Source organism: Neofelis nebulosa, chromosome 12 (assembly GCF_028018385.1).
Source record: "Neofelis nebulosa isolate mNeoNeb1 chromosome 12, mNeoNeb1.pri, whole genome shotgun sequence".
In the NCBI taxonomy this organism is placed as follows: domain Eukaryota; kingdom Metazoa; phylum Chordata; class Mammalia; order Carnivora; family Felidae; genus Neofelis; species Neofelis nebulosa.
The window spans coordinates 7314619-7335604 of NC_080793.1; the positions used below are offsets into that span (position 1 = coordinate 7314619).

The following is a 20986-nucleotide window of genomic DNA, read 5'->3' on the forward strand; positions in this document are numbered from 1 at the left end:
AGGAAAGAGCACCAGGCAGATACAAAAGAATCCCAGGTTCTAGACTCAGGTCTGCCATTAACTAGCCATATGAACTTCTCTTACTAGAAATCAGTATGGGGGCAGTGAGGAGTCTACACCATCAGTGCATCAGACAAGCCATTTAAGAGCAACTCCCAGGGTCTGTGAAAGATCAAGGACAGGGACACTTTTCCACTCAAATTGCAGTCTGGCCAATCCAGAGGTCCTGGCGAGTCACTGGCACTCACCTGCACTGTCCCATTGGAGCTAAGCTGGTACACGCTCAGGAGGGGCAGACAAATGCTCTGGGTGATGCCAGCCCCAGCTACTGCTGTGGCTCCCTGGGAGGGAAAGACCTGGAATGAGATGGAACTTACCCGGCCCCACCACTCCTGGAATCTGTCTCCTGCCCAGGGGCAGCCGAGCTCTCAAGGCAGACCAGAGCTCCTGGGAGAATCATAGGCTGTGCTGGAACCCACCCAACACAAGCAAGGAGGCTCCCTCCTGCACCCGGGCTGGCCTCCTACCTGCTGGGTGCGAGCCAGAGTGAGGAGCAGGTGCAATGATGCCTCGGTGAAATGCAGGTTCTGCTTCATGCGAAGGCTCACCTCCAGAGTGGTGAGGAGGGTTGGCAGGATGGGGAGCCTGCGAGTCACCTGGAGCCATGAGTCACCATCCTCGTCCACCTCACACAGCTCCTTGGCCAGGTGCAGGCCCAGGACACATACCTGCTGGGGCCCAGGGGCAAAGATAGGCAAGAGGGAAGGAAGCAGTGCAAGGGGGGGATCAGGGGGGAGGACAACAACAGGCAGCCCTGCGCCAGGCTGCCCCAGCCCTCACTCGGTCACAGACATCTCCCAAGTGAGCTTGATGGAAACGTGGAGTCTCTCCCAACCTGGCTGTACCCACACCCCCTAAGGGGACACAGCACTCCCCTCAAGCTAACATACCACCCCCCAGAGACAGTTCTAGACTCCTCCCTCCCCCACTACCTCTCAAGCTTCCCGACTCATACCTGCTCACTGCGCCCAACTCTACCCGTCTTGCTGTACCACTGCACCCGCCTCCTGAACGGTCCTTCACTCTCCTGGACCCTCTCCAATCAATTCTTCATACCGGTGGCTTTTCAAACTTACTTTTGACCATGACGCACAAGAATAAATACTTTTTATGCTGTGTCCCCGTATACACACGTTGATATATTTTCCTACCCTTCCCCCCCCAGCAAAACACAGATATTTTCTTTTATACTTTATCCTCCTTTGTTAAAAAAAAAAAAAAAATGCTGGTTATAACCAAATGAGTTCATCTCAAGACCCACTAACAAGTCATGACCCAGTTTGAAAAACACTCTTCTATACTGCGTCCAGGGAGATCTTTCCACATTTCTCTCCCTTGCTTAAATCCTTGAGTCCTTTCTTCTTTCACTTGAAACCCACTTCAAAGACCCTGCTAAGGCTGCCAGTCATCCAGCCCCCAGCTCTCCAGCCTCTCACTGCTTCGCTCACCGCAGCCTTTCCTCTGGCCGCCAGGGGACTCGTACCACAGCAAACCACCCTGTTCTCACTCCCAAGTCTTCCTCGCTCCCTTTACCTGCCTGACTCTATCAATGCTTTAAATTATGGCTGAAAGGGTGCTATCTCGTGGAATCCCTAGATTAGGTGAGAACCCCAAGCCACACGTTCTCCCAGTGTTTCTCCTGCATGGGACTTGCCACGATGGAATTCCGACACATCTCTGCATGGGCTCTGATTTGTTCGTGTTCTCCACTAGGCTACAAACTCTTCCAGTGCAGTGACTACATGTCTCATTCACTAATCACCCTGAGGGCCTGGCACAGGGCAGGCAAGGCAGTTGGCACTTGCTGGATGTGCGTGGGCAGGACAACCTACTCCCCGGGGCACTCCCTCACCCCATCACGCTGGTCCTTGTGCCGGGGCCGTGAGCAGTCATCAGTCTCCATGCTGTCCTTGTCCTCTGTGGCACCACCCGACGCCAGACTATGGCGGGTCTGGTCGAAGAGAGCAATTACCTCTTCCTGGAGGGTCTCACAGACATTCAGCACCAGCTGGGAGTACTGGGGGATGTCACTCACTGCAGAGCACAGGCAGGGAGGGGACACAGTGATGCTCACTCACCATGTCAACTCTCGCTGCTGCACACCGAGGTTCCCTCCCCAGGCAGGCACAGGGGAATGTATGCTGCTGAGAGAGGATCCACCCGCGTGGGGAGCGGGAAGTAGACAGATGGGGGAGAAAAAGTTTTCTGGAAGACAGGCATTCCAAGACTGACAGCTCAAACCGCAAAGCAAAAATGTGTGGCTGGAAACCAGATGAAGCCCCGCCAGACCAGCTGCCAGTGGAGCCGGGGGACCGCTGCCCCCTCTCCCCTCTGCTCCTCACCTCTCATCTCCTTCATCTGCAACACTGTGATGAATGCTGAGAACACCTTGGCCTTGGTCTTCTCCATGAGTTGCTGGTCTGCCTGTAGCACTCCCTCCAGGATCTCCGTCAAGGGCCCAAGGATTTCATCCACAGAACCTAACTCTCTAGCAACAATACGGGGCAGAGAAGGAAGAACACATGCCAAATAAAGGCCACAAAGTGCCCTAGCTCTGAGTCAGAGGTGCCCACCGGGCAGCCTGCCTCCCCGTTTGCTAGCGATGGAAAGCGAACCCGTCTCACACCCATTTTCTCCCCTTCGGGAAAGCAAAGGGCCGGTAAGGAGGAGTGAGCAGGCCCCCTCCCCTGGCACGGTGCTCACCTCTTCCACTGCCGGAGGAGGATAAGCAGCAGAGTGCACATCATGGATCCGAGGCGGAGGCAGTTCACTGAGGTGGGGACCAGGAGCTGAGGGGAGACAGCAGACCAGTCAGAAGTCAGGCTTCCTGCGAGCTGACGTGGCTGGGAGATTCGAGCTCCATCCGAAGGGCACCTTTCAGACTCACGCCCTTCTTTCCCAGCAGCGAGCTGACAGGGGTGGGCCCGTGGGAGAGACCACGGCTCGGCACTGTGGCCTCAGGCCTCCGAGGCCGACTGAGCCCCTTGTCCTGACATTTGTGAGACCTTCTCCCTAGGAAGAACGAGAAACCTCCCAGACACACTTACTAATGCTTTGGTCCCATCAAGCACGTCAAGAAAGAGCTGGCGACGCACTGCAGGGTCAGTCAGGTGCATTACCTCTGCCTGCAAAGGAACAGGGAGAAAAATGTCATTTGAGAAAATTCCCCAGACTACAAAAGCCACAAGACGTAGGGTCCTCTGTCAGGCAATTAGTCATTGGTTAGTCACGGTGTTCCTAATTATCGCCCGGTTGTTTCTCTGTCCACCCTTAGACATGGTCAAAATCGGGTCAGGTTCACCACCTCCTCCTGACAACACCCCTCTTCTCAGACCCTTCAACGGCTTCCCAGTGCACTAGAAATACAAACGCCTCACAACAAGGCCTAAGAGGCCCCACGGGATCTAGTCCAACTGATTTCGGTATCACCACTTGTGCTCAGCCTATTCCAGGCCTACTAGTAGGACTTCTTCTTCCTGCTTAAACCATACCATACTCTTTTCCGCTCTGGACCCTCACACATGTGATACCATGTGCCTAGACTACTCTCTTCCACAGGCTCTCCACCTGGAAGGCTCCTTTGCACATCAGGTCTCAGTTTGGATGACACCTCCTCAGAGAAGGCCTTCCTGACTGCTCCTACTTAAGCACTCACTACCACAACATCCTGATTATCTCCTTCATAGTGAATTATCACAATCTCGAACTGTTTTTCTTTATGGATTTGTTTACAATTTGCCTCCCTCATGGGCCACTCTCCAGGAGATCAAAGACCTTCTCTGCCTTGTTCACTGCTGTATCCCTGGGTGCCTGACACATGGGGAACGTTCCGTTAATATCTGTTAAATGAGTAAGTGAATGGTCAGTATCCTACACTTAATCAGATAGTTTTCCTAAGAAAAAAGAGGTAGCAGGATTTTCAGAGCTACGATCCATGAACTGCTGCCTATGGCGTACAACATAGGAAATACAGTTAATAACACTGTAATGGCCTTGTATGTTTAAGAGACAGTAACTAGACTTAGCATGGGAATCATTTTACTGTGTATGAAAATACGGAAACATCACGATGTCCACCTGAAACTAACAGAACATTATATGCCAACTATACTTTAATTAAAACAAAACAAAACACCTGTTGCCTAGCTAGGGCCTAAAAGGCAAGTGACACACAGGCTATCCACTGAGGAATCAATCATGCTCCAAAGATGGCTGAGCCTTCTGGTGTGTCTGCAGTCTCAGGAGTCTACAGCCAATGTGATGCAGAAAAGTCCCAAAGTCGTGGCCAGTCAGGCACTGGGAACACGTCACTCATGGAAGACATAAGAGTACGCTTGGAACAAGGGACATCTACCAAGTTGTAGTTACTAATGAAGCAAAGATAGTAATCTGGATTCCCCAGGGAAAAACAATTCAAAACTAAGCCCTTATTGCACAACAGGACGGTGCAGTGTGAAAACACACGCACGCACACAAAGGAGAAATGCAAATTCTTCTTAAATGCTAACTTTCTCTCTCTAAAAACCAACTCTCAGTAGATACACAGCGCAGAGACAATGGCCTCTGCTCTTTTTCTAAAACCAGGAAATGCAGTTTCTAGAACCCTAGAGAAGGTACTGCCACAGCAGTCACAGCTGTCTGTTGACCAGTCTACAAATATTTACCTAGTGTCCACAGGGGACGTGCCTAAGAAGGTGACTCTACGTGTGCGTGAGAGGCAGACGAAGGAAGGGGGCCTTTGAGACCTGTTCAGGGCCACAAGGGCAGCTACAGGAGGCTTCTATGGATGCTATTGTTTTATGAATGTTTTAAATTACTTCTCTGCATTTTCCTTCAAGGTCTCTTGAATCCAACACCCTAAACACCCCACAGCAGCCCCCCATCTACCAGCACAGAACTGTTACATTTTAGCTCAGGAAAAAATCCCTGATTTGTTCTTCATCCCAAGGGGTGTATCCGTCAGGCATCCCAGCACACGGTTGCTAGGACACCAAAACGAAGCCCGGCCCCCGCCCCCCCCCCTCCGCCGCCCCCCAGAGGCTCTTACGTGACTGGTGGCGATGATGAGGAGCATCCTCCAGGCGGAGACGAGCATCTGATACTCTACCAGGGAGGTGCAGCTGCTGCCCTCCGTGTCTGCTGTGTGAACTGCCAATGACTTGACATATCCTGACCAGTAGGCAAAGCGTTTCTCGCTGGAAAATTTCTTAAGTGTATCTTTTAAAGACTGATCTAAAGAGCCCCTAGGGTGTCAAGAAAAAATAAAACCTATGATTAGGTTTTGAAAGCGGACATAAACGTGATGGGCACAGACCCTTGTCGAGGCAGAGAAAGCGACCTCACTTGGGCTTAAAGGCAGACGGCTCCAGTCACCTCCACTGTGTGGGGTTCATACTTCTTGCTCAACATAATGGGTTAGGTTGAGGCCTTTTCCAGGATTCCTCCTCCATGAAATCCCAGGCACATGGAGTTTGCTTCACAATAACTCTCTCTGACAATCATAAATGCCATCAATGGACTGGCCAGGGACCCCACTCAGCGGCCCTCCATAAATGGCTCCAAACCAGCTCTCTCCTCTGTCTTGGCTCGAAGAGCCATGCACCCAATGGCAGGCCACCACGCACCCCACCCCCAAACCTTTAATTCAAATCTCAGAAGGGGAGAGGACTCACTTAACTACATAGTATATTTCCAAGCAAATTATCTTCATGATGAGGGCACAGGTTTCCAGGACGCTGGGCTGTGGAGGGGAGAGCAGAGCAGATACCAATCACGAGGAGAACCTCTTCCCTGGTGGCCCCCGTGAGGGAACAGAGCAGGGACCTGATACTTGGAAAACAAGGAAGCACAGTCCCTATCGAACGCGAATGGGCATCTGCAGTGTCAGGTCCACAGTGTCTCCCAGTGAGCGGAGAAGACCACCGAGCCATCAACACAGAGCAGGGCATGCCACTTTCCTTCCCAAGCAAGACATCACAGGGAGAGGAAGCAGGCACTCCTCTGAGAAAGAAGTTTCCAGTGAAGAAAACACTCTGGTTGCTTAATTAGGGGAGATACCATTTTCTACACCTCAGCCTCTCGCAGCCCAGCCTGTCCTCCCTGAGACTTTCCGTCACCGTCCTACCCTTCACCCCAGCTTACCTCAGATGTTTCTGAGGGAGGAGAAAGGGTTCCAAACAGTGGACTGGTTAAGTTCTCCCAAAATTTGGGTCTGAAAGAAAAATACATTTGGAAATCATCCTCTCAGGCAGTCCTTCCTGCAGTTCTGTCCACCTGCCTTGGGTGGTTACTTGCACACCCAAGTCCTAACACCCAAGTTACCTGCCCAGTCTTAACATGTGTCTCATAGGTGACCTGCTCCTACGTAAATATAAAGGGTTCCACAGATACAGTTATGCCTTCCCGTTAAGAAACACAATCAAATGTTATATGTATGTTCTAGAGTTGAATGGTAAAAATTCTCATGATCTGTGCCGCTGCACATGTCCCGCAGCCCCAGAAGGAAGAGAGAGGGAGGGGAATAAGGACGCAGATTCCCATGGTTTGCCTTTTTAATGTTCCTTCCCTTTGTGTGAACAGGGTTCTAGAGAGCAGGGGATTCATTCAGCGAACGGGGTTCTAGGGAGCAGGGGTCTCATTCAGCGAACAGGGTCCTAGAGAGCAGGGGTCTCATTCAGTTCAAGGGCTGGAACAAGTCACTCTTCGGAAGGCGTTTCTCAAGAATAGTGGGTCTGAAGGAGTCAGCAGAAGGCAAGAATACAAAAGGCAGGAAAAGGTGGGCACCCTAAGGTAAACACGCCTCTGCCCTAGAGTAAAGATGACACCTGCCGGCAGCAGCATAAGAAGACAGTGACGAAGAGTGAAGTTCCTGCATGCTGAACCAGGCTCCTAGCACTTTCTACACATATGCTAAGTGAGCTGTCACAACAAACCTCTGAAGTATGAAGTATCGTTACTCCCATTTTACAGACACAAGCCTTGAAAGCAAATACCTCCTGGAGCCAGACTTACTTAGTTCTGAGGACCAGCATGGCACTGTCCCGCCGGTCCTGCCACAGGGCATGCAGAAAGGCAATGGCCGCACGATGCAGCAGGGGCGGACACCAGTAGCGGTCCTGCTGCTGGGAATCGATCAGCTCCAGCACGGCGTGGAGACAGCTCCATACCCCAAGGCTGAATTCCTGCAAGAGGGGCGAGAGTTCAGGCCCTGGCCACTGCCAGCAAGCGCACCCGTGGGGCCTGCACCCACCTCCCAAGGGGCCGCCCCCCAGCTTCATCAGGTGCGGGCTCACCTTGGAGCCATCGCTGCCATCCTTCACCTCCAGATTCAGAAACAGTTCAATGAGGCCTGGCTGAGTCTCTACTGCAACCGTGAGGAACTCCAAAATCATGACTTTGATGCGCATGTCCTCAATCTTGCTCTGCAGGCGGGTCAGGAAGGCATCTCGAATGGCAGCCGCATCGTTGCCCAGGCAGGCGTACACCGACATTGGGGCCACCTGGTGGAGACCAAACACAGACTTAGAGCTCTACTTCCAGAAAAACCTCAACGAGCTCCTGCAGAAGGGTGCCAGAGAATTCTCAGAAAATGGGCACAAAGGGGAACATCCAAATATGTGGCAGTGGGTTAAAAGGGACATTGCTTCAAACTATGGTACAAAGTGCCCAGTGATTCACAAAAGAAATGGTAATCAACATAAAAGATACACAATAATAACGATAAATGCAAAGTAAAAAATGAGGTAATACTGGTTTGCCTATTAGATTAGCAAAGATTAAAAGACTGACAGGGCCACTCTGGCAAGGATGTTAAGACTTGGTGTTAGGAGTATAAACTGTAGGGGCACCTGGCTGGCTCAGTTGGTAGAGTGTCCACTCCTAATCTCGGGATCATGAATTCAAGCCACATGATGGGGGTAGAGATTACATTAAAAAAAAGCAGGGAGGGGGGGTGCGCCTGGGTGGCTCAGTCAGTTAACCGTCCGACATCAGCTCAGGTCATGATCTCTCGGTCTGGTCCGTGATTTCGAGCCCCTTGTCAGGCTCTGTGCTGACAGCTCGGAGCCTGGGGCCTGCTTCAAATTCTGTGTCTCCCTCTCTCTCTGCCCCTGCCCCACTTGTGCTCTGTCTCTCTCAAAAACAAATGTTTAGAAAAAAAATTAGGAAAAAGGGGGGAATATAAACTGCTACAATCCTTTAATTAAAAAAAAATTTTTTTTAATGTTTATTCATTTTTGAGAGAGAGAAACAGAGTGCAAGCAGGGGAAGGGGAGAGAGAGAGGGAGACACAGAAACTGAATCCAGGCTCTGAGCTGTCAGCACAGAGCCCGACGTGGGGCTCGAATTCACGAACTGTGAGATCATGACCTGAGCTGAAGTCAGACACTTAACTGAGCCACCCAGGCATCCCACCCCCTTTTTAAAAATTTTTTTAATACAATCCTTTATAGAGGCCAATTTAGAAATGTCTACAAAAATTAAAATGTTCACTAATAACTAATATTCAGGAATTGAAAACAAAAGTTCATGGCGTTCTATGGACAACAATGTTCATTCACTGCAGCACTGCTTGTAATAGTGAAAGACAAAAAAAAAAAAATAGCCCAAATAAATCAGGATACATCCATTCTGTGGCTCATCGTGCAAGCATTAAAGACAATAAAGTAGGCCAAATGTGCCCACATGGAAAGACTGTAAGATCTGTGGTTCAGTGAAAAAAGCCAGTCACAAAACAGTATGGACGGTGCAATTCTACTTTTGTAAAGAATAGAAGAGCACAGCAAACATCCTTCAATACAAAAGCACAGATAAAAAGAAATGTGGATCAATGCATACCATTCTGCTCATAGGGAGTCTTGGAACGAAGGGATCAGAGTGGACCTTAACTTTCTATGCTACATTTACCTGTAACGTTTAAATATGTAAAAATGAGAATGCATGTCTTTTGTAATCAGGAAAAAAAAAAAAAAAACCCTCACAAACCACAATTTAGGTGTGGTGTGGACAGCGACACAATCTGTGTGGTGTGTACATGGCTGGGTCACTGTAAAAGTCAGGACTAAGTCCAAGCTAGCTGTTTCTCCTGAGATAAGGCAGGGGCGGTCTCACGCACAAAGTCAGTTTTCTGGGGCTTTGGCTGATTAAGTGGGATCCTACCGTGGCCAGACGTTTCAACAGCTGGATGGCAAGACGTGGCAAAGCAGGATCATGTTTGTGGTAGATGTATTTGGCAAGAACAGCAATGAGGTTGTTCCCATGGGCACCTGAAGAAGTACAGGAAACAGCTGAGACACCAATGTGCCTGATTCAAGCTCCTAAGAGAGGCTGCTATTCAAAAAGGCTCGGGCACGTGAGGGAATTTACTACCCTCAAGTACTTGGGAGAGCCAGAGCGAATCCAGGTGGCCATACCATTCTCTTTTTTCGGTAGCCAAGGGGATATGCAGGATTTGGAGGTAAACAGCCCAATCCAATTCATTAAGAGCAGAAAGAGAGACATTTTGGAAAACAAAACAAAACAGTCTCTTAACAAACAGGTTAGAAAAAGACGTCACATTGAAATGCAAGAATCGTCAAAATCTCAAAATGATAGTTAAGAGTAGGTCTTAGGCATTATCTAAACACCTACTTGAAAATGAGGAAACAGGGTCCCAAAGGTATTAAATGAGTAGTGAAAGGTCAAAGAATAAAACAGTTAATACTTAACAGGTACCAAGAACTTCCCTCCATGATTTACACGTAGTAATCTTACCTCCGTCGTAATTGTGTAAGAAGGTATTACTATTATCCCGAGGCAGAGTTGTTCAATAACGTGCCCAAGGTAACATAGCAGATTAAAGCCAAAATGTGAGCCAAGGCAGTCTGACTTTGAACACGGGTTCTTAACTATTACCCCGTCATCAACAGGAGGCAGAAATGAAGGACATTCCAGCCCTCTCGCTTCTAAGTCCGGGATGGGGACTGGTGATCATTCCCAAACTCCCTCCAGGAATTAGTCAGAAAATACTGCTGGCCTCTAACAACACAGCCTGAAGTACGTACTTGTGGGCAGAAGCACTGCTGTTCGCAAGAGCAATACATACCATGCTGTGTGAGAGCCTGTTCCAGGGGGGACACCACATTAGAAGGAGGTTTCAGCCGAATAACATTGTTGGTGACGGAGAATGCCAGTTTCACTGTCTTGATCAGCAGCTGGCCCTGCCCCTGGCCCTCTGCCCCATCACTAGGGTGCCAAATGGAAACCAAAGTTGATTCAGACAACATGACTTCATTCGCAACATATGTGCTCTCATGAATTAGATTCCAACAATAATCCCAGAGTTCAACAGCTTCTGTTAGAGGCCCCAGTCCAAACTAGGAGAGAGGAGGAGCAATCAACTCCCTTTGCTATGTGCCAGTCTACGTAGCAGCCACTAGATTACATACAGGCTACATCCTAGGGGAAATAAGGCTGTCTTTAAAAAGCTACCACACGTTAACCCACACTGGAGTTCTCAGGACATGCAGGTACACTAAGATAAACAGGGAAGGGGAGAGGGAGCCCCACCTGCGGGGCTGAGCAGCCATCACCATGTCGATGGTGTCCACACCGATGCCCATGATATTGATGACTGTCTGTCCCGCTTCTGTGTAGGCCAGGCTGCAGATGCAGAGAGACTGCAGGCTGGGGCTGTGACTGCAAGACAGACATGTTCTGAGTTACCAGGGAGCTGTCCAGTTTATTACTGCGAGAGAAGGGCACCATCCAAACCTAACCAACTGCACATCAGTGATACAGATCAGCTCCGTGTCAGATGAACACACTCTGATCACTTTCCTTAAGTAGACTTGATCTTAAAAACAACCCAGAGAAGCTATCTAAATGTCCCAACGATTGGGGCGCCTGGGTGGCGCAGTCGGTTAAGCGTCCGACTTCAGCCAGGTCACGATCTCGCGGTCCGTGAGTTCGAGCCCCGCGTCAGGCTCTGGGCTGATGGCTCGGAGCCTGGAGCCTGTTTCCGATTCTGTGTCTCCCTCTCTCTCTGCCCCTCCCCCGTTCATGCTCTGTCTCTCTCTGTCCCAAAAATAAATAAAAAAAAAAAAAAAAACGTTGAAAAAAAATAAATGTCCCAACGATTAATGGATATATCTACTGAATTGAGTCATGATTAATTCATACAGTGGAACGCATGGTACCACTAAAACAAGACAGATCTAGATGAAGTGGCATGGAAATAAAATTATGGAGCAGTTAGTACAAGCAAAGGAAAACACCTAGTAGAATACACACGAACTTCCTAGTCATCTCTGGAAACAGGTTTAGGAAGGGCATTTTCACTATTTTCCTAACGAACATGTGTAACTTTTGTAAAGATCATAAAAAATAATTTGTGTATATGTGTGTGTGTGTGTCATTGGGAACAATCTCATCCCCATTTCATTTGCTCTTCTCGCCTCACAGGGAGAAAGGATACAGTCCAGTGGAGAGCAAATGAGAACCTCCAGAGTACTGAGCTCTGGGTTCAACCCAGCTGAGTCTTCTGAAAGGATGAGCAGAAGCCCGCCCGTGTCTTCCCTTGGGGAGCGGCAGCGTCCAAGAGCACCGGGTTCAAGCAATCACCCCCTCATACCTGCTGTGCAGGTCTGCCTCATGGCACAGGTTCAGTATTGCATGAATCAACTCCAGGATCAGGCAACCTGGACTCCGGAAAAGACACAGGAATGAAGTGGCCTCGTGTGACGACCCTCCTCCCAACAAAGGGAAAGATAAGATCTCCAGGGAGCCAGGAGTGGCTCAGGCCTTCCCTGCCCGCGCGCGTCCCTTACCAATCTGTTCCCTCACACCATGGGTGTTGTAGCGCCACTTGTGGTAGCCAGGAAGCATCTCCTTCAGCACAAACATGACACAGGGCGCCAGCCCTTGGCTCTGGGTACTCCCAAGCTGCCCCTATGAGAAACCATGCTGTGAGGACTTAAACCATTTAAGGAAGTCATTCAGCTATCAGAGATTTAACTCTAAAACTACAGGTCCAAAGGAAATCTAGGCAAACCCTGGCTGTCAGTAAGAGAAAAAAAAAAAAAAAAATCAGAACACTCTAGTTCAACTGGGTCCAAGCTGTGGATTTCTTTGAAATAGAGAAAAAGACTAAAAAGACAATGTCTCAATGTCACGGAAGGCACCTACGTGAAGGAGACAGGAGAAGGTTAAATCTGGCAGAGGGAGGTACCAACCATGAACATGAAGGACGTAGGACTGTTAGCAATGGGGAGTGCTGATTTCACTATCATGATGCCATTCATTCGCCTAACCTCTACCTTATCTCTGGGACACCGGAAAGGAGCTCTCATACTCACAATTCTTTGTCCTAATATTCAGCTTCCTCACCTTAAAAATGGGAATTCTTTACTTACGTATAAATATCTATAGCTATAGCCCTATCTCTGGACTGTTTCTACCTTTTCAAGCATTCATTCATTGATTCTCGCAGGCAGAAAAGTAGGCTGAGTGCTTCTCATGTGTGGCCCTCTCAACAACTCCAAGGAGTAGAGATCATGTTATTACTCCTTTTTTACAAAGGTTCTAAGAAATTCCATGTTTGCCCAAGCCCAACACAGTTAGTAAGTGGTCAACCTGACATGTACACCTAATTTTGTCTGACTCCAAAATCTATGCTACAACAGTATTTTTCAAACTGAGTTGTAATCCATTAGTGGATTGTGAAATCAGCTTATTAGAAAATACCAGAGTGCCTTTTGCGTTGTCAGAGAAGTGCTGAATTGTGAAACTTTGCTTCAGAAGTACGTACATACACACACGTACACACACATACACACACACGGATACTGGGCCTAGATATAAAACATATGTACTGCCCTGAACTACGATGAAAATAGCTTGACAGTAACCACATCATACCATCCTGCCTCTGAATATTAAATAAATTAACACAGGGGCGCCTGCATGGCTAAGTCAGTTAAGCTTCCAACTCTTGATTTCGGCTCAAGTCATGTTTCATAGTTTGTGATTTCGAGCCCCACATGGGGCTCTGTGCTGACAGTGCGGAACCTGCTTGGGAAGGGATTCTCTCTCTCTCCCTCTCTCTGCCCCTATCCCAATGTGCTCGCTTGCGCTCTCTCTCTCTCTCAAAATAAACAAACTTTAAATTTTTAATTAATTAATTAATTAATTAATTAACACAGATAAAGTACCTGCTATGGAGTCTGGCACATAGTAAATACTCAATACACAGAAACTTAAAGCTATAACGTCAGGACAACTGCTGTGCCCAAAGACAATGACTACAGTAGAAGAGAAACTATTTCAGATATTTCCATCTGACCAGCGTTTACCTTGACAAGAGTGGTGATCAAACGTAGAAAGGCAATAGTGACCCCGTACTCGCCCTGGGGTTGCTCACTATTCATCAAGAGGTTTCCGTACCCTCCAGCATTCATCCCCTCCGCACTGGGGAAAAACAGAGGCAGAGTGAATCAGGACGGGGTAATCTTAAGGTTTCAAGAAACTTATCACAGAGCATTCTTATTATCTAGATAGCTTGGACCTAACATAGGAAAGCTCTCAAAAGAATGAAGCAAATCTAGGCTATTTTATACCCAAGATGAACACCAAGAGAGTACTTTATTAATGTACAACCTCAAGAGCTTTAAAATTCAAAAAATCAAATAAACATCAGGAAAACATCGTTGTCTAATAAGCAAGAGAAGGCAAGGAGCAAATGCTCAAGTAGGAAAATGGAGCCTATGTATAAATAATTGTCCTACCACGCAAGTTCAAAAAGCCATGAAACAAGGAAAAGTACAGAGTGACTACAGCTGAGGAAAGGGAAGCCACGTCTCTGGATCCAGACAGCTCTGTATTCTCCAACCTGGAAAATTAATTCCCATGTACCTAAGGTGGTTGCTGCTGGATGAGCAATTCTGCACAGGGAAGCTTCTTTAAAAGTAATGTAGCTAGCCTGGACCCAAAATGTATATGGTACTCCCGGGGAATACGCAACCCAAGACCTGGCTCACCTGATCATCTGACTCATGCTGGAGACCTGGTGGGCCACGAATGGTAAAAAGCCTGTGTGACGAAGATCAGTCCAGACCTGAGAAGGGAAAAGAGCTCAATGTCCATGTGTCTTCAGGTATACACCAAGTGCAACATTTTTTGGCTATTGTGAAAACTTGGTGTGTCTCACCTTTGCAGGGTTCCGGGCAGCCAAAACAGTCAAGCAATTGACACAAGAAGCAATGACATCCACCGGTGGAGAGATTACTGTCGTTAGCCTAGTTGGAGAATAGTGTACTCTACTCAGTGAAATGAATACAACGTGTTCCATCACAGATATTTTCCAGCTCTCTCTGCCCAAGTCTCTCCTCTCAGTAGGGATGGAAAAATAGGAAAACCCTCAGCTGGGGATAGTATACACCAGGGCTTCCCACAGAGGCACAGATGCGGACTTTAACCTGGGGTGTGTGTGAGCTGATGCTTACCGCTGTAGCAGCATGTAGATACGGGATGTGATGGGCAAGAGACAGTCTGCTATGGACAGATCTGTGCTGATGACCTTATGGACCAGATCAATGATGGGTCTGACCCGCTGGCAGTGCTGGATCACATCTGACGGGAAAGAGAGCAACAATTCCTTTAAGATTACTGAACAGTCTCCCAGATAAACACTACACGGATCCCAGTCGGGACGGTTCTGAGTTTTATCCTGAGATTCTCTGTCCCCCAATTCTAAGCATGTCTGTTTTTCTTCCCCACAGTCATGTCCCCCCAAGCTGACCTCACCTGCAGTGGAAACAACATGCAACAGCATTTCAATCTCGCAGGTAAAGAGGGTCCAGCTACTGTAAGAGTACTCCCAGCGTACCAGGTAAGCCCTGTCGTCCAGCACTACCTGGCCTACTGTGCCCTGAGGTATGCGAAGGTTGGTCTGACCCCCTAAGGAAGAGAGGAAGAGAAATTAGTCTAATATCCAGCGATACAATAGGAAAAAGCGACTCCTACATCAGACAACAACATTTAATCACACAGAAATGGACAGACTCTCGTCCCACTAGCTAACACTGCTATGCTGGGGTCACCCATGTATAGCACATGTGTCAGAATTCCCTTTCTTTTCAAGGCTGAATAATATCACACTGTAAATATATAACACATTTTGTTGATCTATTTCATCTGTTGCTGACACGTATTTCAAATTGTTACTGTATATATACCCTTTTACCCATTTAAGATTGTTATTGTAATATACCCTTCTACCCCACAAAATTATTCTCGTATATACCCTTTTATCAGACAACCCCGGTTTGAGGACTCTACGTACTAAAAATAAAAATACCGGTATATAAAGTACAAGTACCCAAAGGAGCATTGTTTGTAGTGACCAAAACCCAACATAGCCTACATGTCCTTTAGAAGGAAAAAGATACAAAATTATGGATATCTAGAATAATTCTGTAGTTACTAAAAGAGAACGAGTCAGATCCACATATAAGAAAAACGAGTTGCAGAATCAGTCTAAGAGAGTGTACAGTGTGCACAGGGACACATACCAGCTCTTAACACTGACTATCTGACAGACAAGTCTGAACAGATGAACTTTGTAAAGTGTCTATCTGTGCTGTTTCTCTTTACAATGAACACCCATTATTTTTTAAATAAAATAATCTGGGGTGCCTGGGTGGCTCAGTCAGTTGGGCATCTGACTCTTGATTTTGGCTCAGGTCAATCTAATGATATAAAAAAGTGAGAAATAGACTAATAATTCCTCAACGAGCACAGTGGAGAGGAGCTGCTTTAAAGGCAACGAGCATGAAATGGCTCAAACAGCAGTGCTGAGGTCTAAACAGAAGCTGAGGAGAGGTGGCTACTGAGCCAGGGAGGGTCTCCATCTTACCAAGAGGGTAAAGGAGTTTGGACGTTTGCCTCCGCCAGAGAGTTCCATCTTCGTGGGAGATCACATCATGGGGCTTGTGCTTGTAAAGTTCATTGTAGAAAGACATCTTATCCAAGAAACTATACACCTGCCAACACACAGAAAAAAATCCAGCTGCACGCTTACCTCGGGGACATGCAAGGGGTCCCACATCTGTTCTGCTCTTTCGGTCAGACTGTGTCTGACTCTCAAACTTCTCACAAACCTGCCACCGTGACTCTTCTTAGAATTGCCTCTATGCTCCTTGCCAACCCTCAGCACCCTTTAACACTTAGCTCAAGGCCCCTCACTCCACAGACTGCTGGCTCTCCTCAACAGTAGGTCTTTACTACTCAAATGACATTTACCGTATGGCTGTATCAGCTATTTCTTCCTTGTATCTATTGTTATCCTCTTCCAATGAGACAGTAAGGAACTTTATACTGTGTCTCACTCAGTGTCTGCAATAGGTACTCAATTTAAGAGAACTTAAGCACTATCTCTGGCACTGTTCGTTCAACTTCAGACTAATTCTTGCCATGGCAGTGGCATCCCCCAAAACCTCTCCCACAGTCTGAAGTCAAGCATCTAACTGAACAACCTACCTTTTTGGCAGTGGACTTTCCTGATACGAGGGCTCGTAGCAACTGCAGGAGTGGGGAGAGGAGATGGGGAAACATCCCACATACACTGTCCAGAATGATTCCGAGCCCAGAGGTTGGCTCCTGTGGTGGAAGAAGAGAGGTCACTGACCTTCAACACCATCCGTGAATTAACACATCTCCGAACTGCCCGGCAATCATAAGAAAATCTAAAAACAGTCCTTTCCTCCGGGCAGACATCACCCCTCCCGAACAATTGAAGATTTCCAGAATTTCACTGAGAAAGGCTTTCAACATCAGATTTATCAGGACCTGAAAAGAGAATACCACTGCCTCCAGTGACCTTTTCCTGGCCATCCTCCCAACAGGAAGACAATGCTATCCGCCATTGCAGGAGATGTTTTGAATAATGTGAAAAGCAGCTAACAACATGTTAGCATTTGGCCACTGCACACAAGTAACAGATCCTTCATCTAAATATTGTTTCAGGCCACCCTCTCCCAGGAACACTGTTCGAGACGAGAGTGACTCAGGAAGAGGATAAGACCTAGAGGCATATCAGTCAGGCCACAGTACAAGAGAGAACAGATTTATTCATCAGCTGGACCCTAGGGCTTCGGACTGGTGTTAATTCTAAGCCTATGTACTGGTGAGAAGCTGTTCTCTCTGAAGCCAAATTCTTATCTAACTTGTTAACAATATTCTGACAACTCAGACGCATGTTCAAGACTTACAGCACTACTGGTGCCTGAGACTAACAATGTGAAAAAAGACTTGGTGGGTAGGATACAGAACATGCTGGTTAATAACACAGACTACAGACTGAAGTCAGCCAGAACTGCTTCCTAAGGCTGGCTGTTCATCTAGCTGTGTAACCTTAGGCAAGTCACTTCATATCTCTAAGCATCACCTTTCCTCATATGCAAAATGGTGATTATAATTCTATCTACTTTATAGATTTTCGTAAAGAGTATATACAAAATGACATAAACTCATAAAATATGAGACCTATCATATAAAATATGAGACCTATCATAATAAGTATGAGACCTATCACAAACTAAGTGCTTGATCAATTGTTTTGCTACTAGAGTATCTTATAGCATAATTCCCTCTGACACACTTACTGTTCCCCAGAATAGTTCTGGAAGAGAAGGATCTGCCAGGACTTCACATGCTGTGTCAATTACATCCTGTTGGGGGACGGGGAAGAAAACAGCTTAGTTTCCGTAGCTGATGCAGTCATATCTCTTTTACTGTATCTCTGTTCAAATCAAAACATCAACAATATTTCCACATACTAGGTCAGAAAGAACTGTGGGTTTAAAAAGATTACACCCCATCTAGGGTGTACATTATGCCTGTTGTATGGTGTTAGACAAGTGAACCTCTCTGAACTTCAAAATCTTTAGCTATAAAACAGCGACAGTATTATCTGCCTCACAGCACCGCTCTGTGGACGGAAGAGGACAGTGTGTACAGAAGCGGACCGTAAACTGTAAACATTAAGGTGCTGGTAAAGGTGAGGTGCAACTAGGCTAGGCTGAACTGTTCTCCTAGAGGGCAAGAGCGGCTCTTCAAGTTTTTAACCCTCAGCACCTAGCACAGAGCCTGGCACACACTGAGAATGATTTCTTTAAAAAACCCAAGTGCTAGGACTCTCACATCCTTGGTATGTTAATACCGGTCCTCCCACTACGTACACTGAGGTCCACATGGGACCAGAATTTTGGCAAAGGATGCAAAGCTCATGCTATGCCCCTGGAACTTTGGAAATGGAGTCCTCCAATGAACACCAATTTCTCTTCCAATGATAGTAAATTTTCAGTTTCTGCAACTTCACCAATTCCTTCAATTTCCAAAACAAGTCATTAAAAAAATGAATACAAACACTTAGTTATAAGGAACTCCTCAAACAGCACTCTCCACTGAAAGGAACCAGGCTTCCTTAGAGAAATGGCGGATTCCAGGTCTGGGGTGAGAATCTTGTAAGATAATCCTACAACAGTGTGTCATACCAGAAAGCAACAGAGCTATCAAAATACGTAAGAGCAGTGCAGGACAGATAGAGGGGCTCTTCTGAAAGAGTTCTTACTGGCCAAAGGTGGGTAATTTGAGCCTAAGAATAGTAACAGCATTAGATTAAAACAGAGCTAACACATTTATACCCATGAGTTCACCATGACATATAAAAACTTAAAAACCTCATTAGCCACCTTTACAGGATGGTAGGGAAAATTAGTAAATATAGGAAAACAAGCAAGCACAGTACTCTATACCAGAGTATCGGATAGTAGCGAGAACAAAAATTATTTGAGGTATAACTGACATATTACATTAGTTTTAGGTGTACAACATAACAACTTAATATTTGCATATATTGTGAAACAAATTTTTTATAGCAATGTTCCAACCAATAAATAAGATAGAATAGTGCCATTTTGTAACTCCTAAGGAACTAACGGGTCTAACCATCATTATCTAGACAATGATGTGGCTTGGGTCCACTACAGTGCAAACCACAGGTGACTAAAACTTGACAGAGTTATCAACCCATAACATGTGGACCTTATTTATTTAGATTCTGATCCAAACACACAAACTTATAACAAATTTATGACATTTACGAGTTAACTAGACATTTAAATTCTGACTTGATATTTAAAGATACAGGGGCACCTGGGTGGCTCAGTCGGTTAAGCGTCTGACTTCAGCTCAGGTCATGATCTCACGGTTTGTGGATTCGAGCCCTGCTTCGGGCTCTGTGCTGACAGCTCGGAGCCTGGAGCCTGGAGCCTGCTTCGGATTCTGCGTCTCCCTCTCTCTCTCTGTTCCTGTCCTGCTCATTCTCTGTCTCTCTCTCTTTCAAAAATAAATAAATGTTTAAAAAAATTTTTTTTAAAGACACAGCTTGTTAGTTATGGTACTGGTTGTAAAGTTTTACTAACTCCTCTTCTGGTTCATCGAAAATTCATAGATGAAACTATGTCAGGGATGTGCTTCAAAATAATCAAGGAAGGAAAGAGCACCAAGATCTGCTGTGAGTTGATAATTTGGAAGCTGGTAATAAGATTGTTTAGGAGTCTGAAGTTTGAAATGTTTCAGGGTTTTGTTTTTTCTAATGTTTATTTAGTTTTTGAGAGAGACAGAGCACGAGTGGTGGAGGGGCAGAGAGAGGGGGAGACAGAATTGGAAGCAGGCTCCAAGTTCTGAGCTGTCAGCACAGAGCCCGACGTGGGGCTCAAACTCACAAACCATGAGATCATGACCTGAGCCGAAGTCGGATGCTCAACTGACTGAGCCACCCAGGTGCCCCCGAAATGTTTCAGGTTTTAAAAATATTGTAGAAGAATATTTTATTAGCACCCACAGATGTTTGGGACTGATGCACCATTCCAAAATGAGATTACAAAGCAGTATGTACGTTGTGATTCCAGTTTTAGAGACAAATGGTTACATTTTTAACATATATATGCAGAAAATGTTTAGAAGAGAACGCATCATAATACTAACAGAAGTTGTCCTGTGTGGTAGGATTATACTTTTTTCTTTTTATCAGCACCTTCTGATTTTTCTCGTTCATATGTATCATATATAATATATGCGAAGAAACAGCAATAAACAAATGAACACCAGAGGTATGTGGGTGTGTGCTGTATCAGCTCCAAAGGCGTATCTCAGGGACATGACTGCAATGCCAGAAAGTCCCACAAGAACCAGGTACTAACCTGCTGGTTGCCCAGTGTGTGCAGCTCCAGCGAGGTGAGAACGAAAGACAGCAGTCCATACACACACATGCACGCGGTGCTGGTGGTACACTGCAATGGCAAAGGAGTCAGTGAACGATTCTGAATAACAAGTCTTCCCCCCCAGCTTCGGCCTAATCCTAGCATGTTAATCAGGTCTCTATAAACAAACGGAAGAGAATCCAAGGCTTTATAATTCTTCTGATTTAGTCCCCAGATCAGGAAGGCGAGGGGGAGAAATGAAAAAGCAGGAACCATAAACATTACACCACACCCAAGAATACAATCGGAAAGGAACCATTCTCAAAATGATCAGTTTCGTGGGGAAGAAAACCACACCCAGTCTAGAAAAGAGGATAAAGGGTCTTTATGCGCTGGTATGAATGCAGCAGGCTGAACTATCACCGAGATAAACGAACCGGTGCCAACCAGCGGTGCCTGCCGGCCGAGGTTTCCTGTTAGCGTGTCAGAACAAGCTGACAACAGTGCCTCTGAAATTAAGCCCAAACACTAGCCTCAAGAGAATGGCTAATACATCCTGCTACAGTTGAATGACGAAGCTCCCCAAAAAAGATTTTTCCAGTCAATATGGCCAAAGCTATCTTCCAGATTACCGTACTGGCATAGTATCCTATATTGGCAGGCAGAGTCAGACACTGTGGGTTCAAACT

General features: G+C 46.6%; 1 protein-coding gene across 1 annotated transcript in view; it reads right to left on the reverse strand.

The window, feature by feature from the left end:
• NUP188 (nucleoporin 188) overlaps positions 1 to 20986 on the reverse strand; it is a 54503-nt gene that overhangs the window by 3374 nt on the left and 30143 nt on the right. Inside the window, exons 12-36 of the mRNA XM_058693858.1 lie at positions 20298 to 20387; positions 17697 to 17762; positions 16573 to 16692; positions 15950 to 16076; positions 14839 to 14991; positions 14538 to 14664; positions 14243 to 14330; positions 14073 to 14149; positions 13389 to 13503; positions 11865 to 11985; positions 11669 to 11735; positions 10606 to 10734; positions 10142 to 10281; positions 9217 to 9323; positions 7353 to 7559; positions 7072 to 7241; positions 6202 to 6271; positions 5733 to 5800; positions 5108 to 5303; positions 3108 to 3185; positions 2764 to 2849; positions 2403 to 2548; positions 1913 to 2094; positions 528 to 728; positions 249 to 341 (exon numbers count right to left, since the gene is read on the reverse strand). Of these exons, the coding sequence (XP_058549841.1) occupies positions 249 to 341; positions 528 to 728; positions 1913 to 2094; positions 2403 to 2548; positions 2764 to 2849; positions 3108 to 3185; positions 5108 to 5303; positions 5733 to 5800; positions 6202 to 6271; positions 7072 to 7241; positions 7353 to 7559; positions 9217 to 9323; positions 10142 to 10281; positions 10606 to 10734; positions 11669 to 11735; positions 11865 to 11985; positions 13389 to 13503; positions 14073 to 14149; positions 14243 to 14330; positions 14538 to 14664; positions 14839 to 14991; positions 15950 to 16076; positions 16573 to 16692; positions 17697 to 17762; positions 20298 to 20387 (3024 nt within the window). The remainder of the gene's footprint in view (positions 1 to 248; positions 342 to 527; positions 729 to 1912; positions 2095 to 2402; positions 2549 to 2763; positions 2850 to 3107; positions 3186 to 5107; positions 5304 to 5732; positions 5801 to 6201; positions 6272 to 7071; positions 7242 to 7352; positions 7560 to 9216; positions 9324 to 10141; positions 10282 to 10605; positions 10735 to 11668; positions 11736 to 11864; positions 11986 to 13388; positions 13504 to 14072; positions 14150 to 14242; positions 14331 to 14537; positions 14665 to 14838; positions 14992 to 15949; positions 16077 to 16572; positions 16693 to 17696; positions 17763 to 20297; positions 20388 to 20986) is intronic.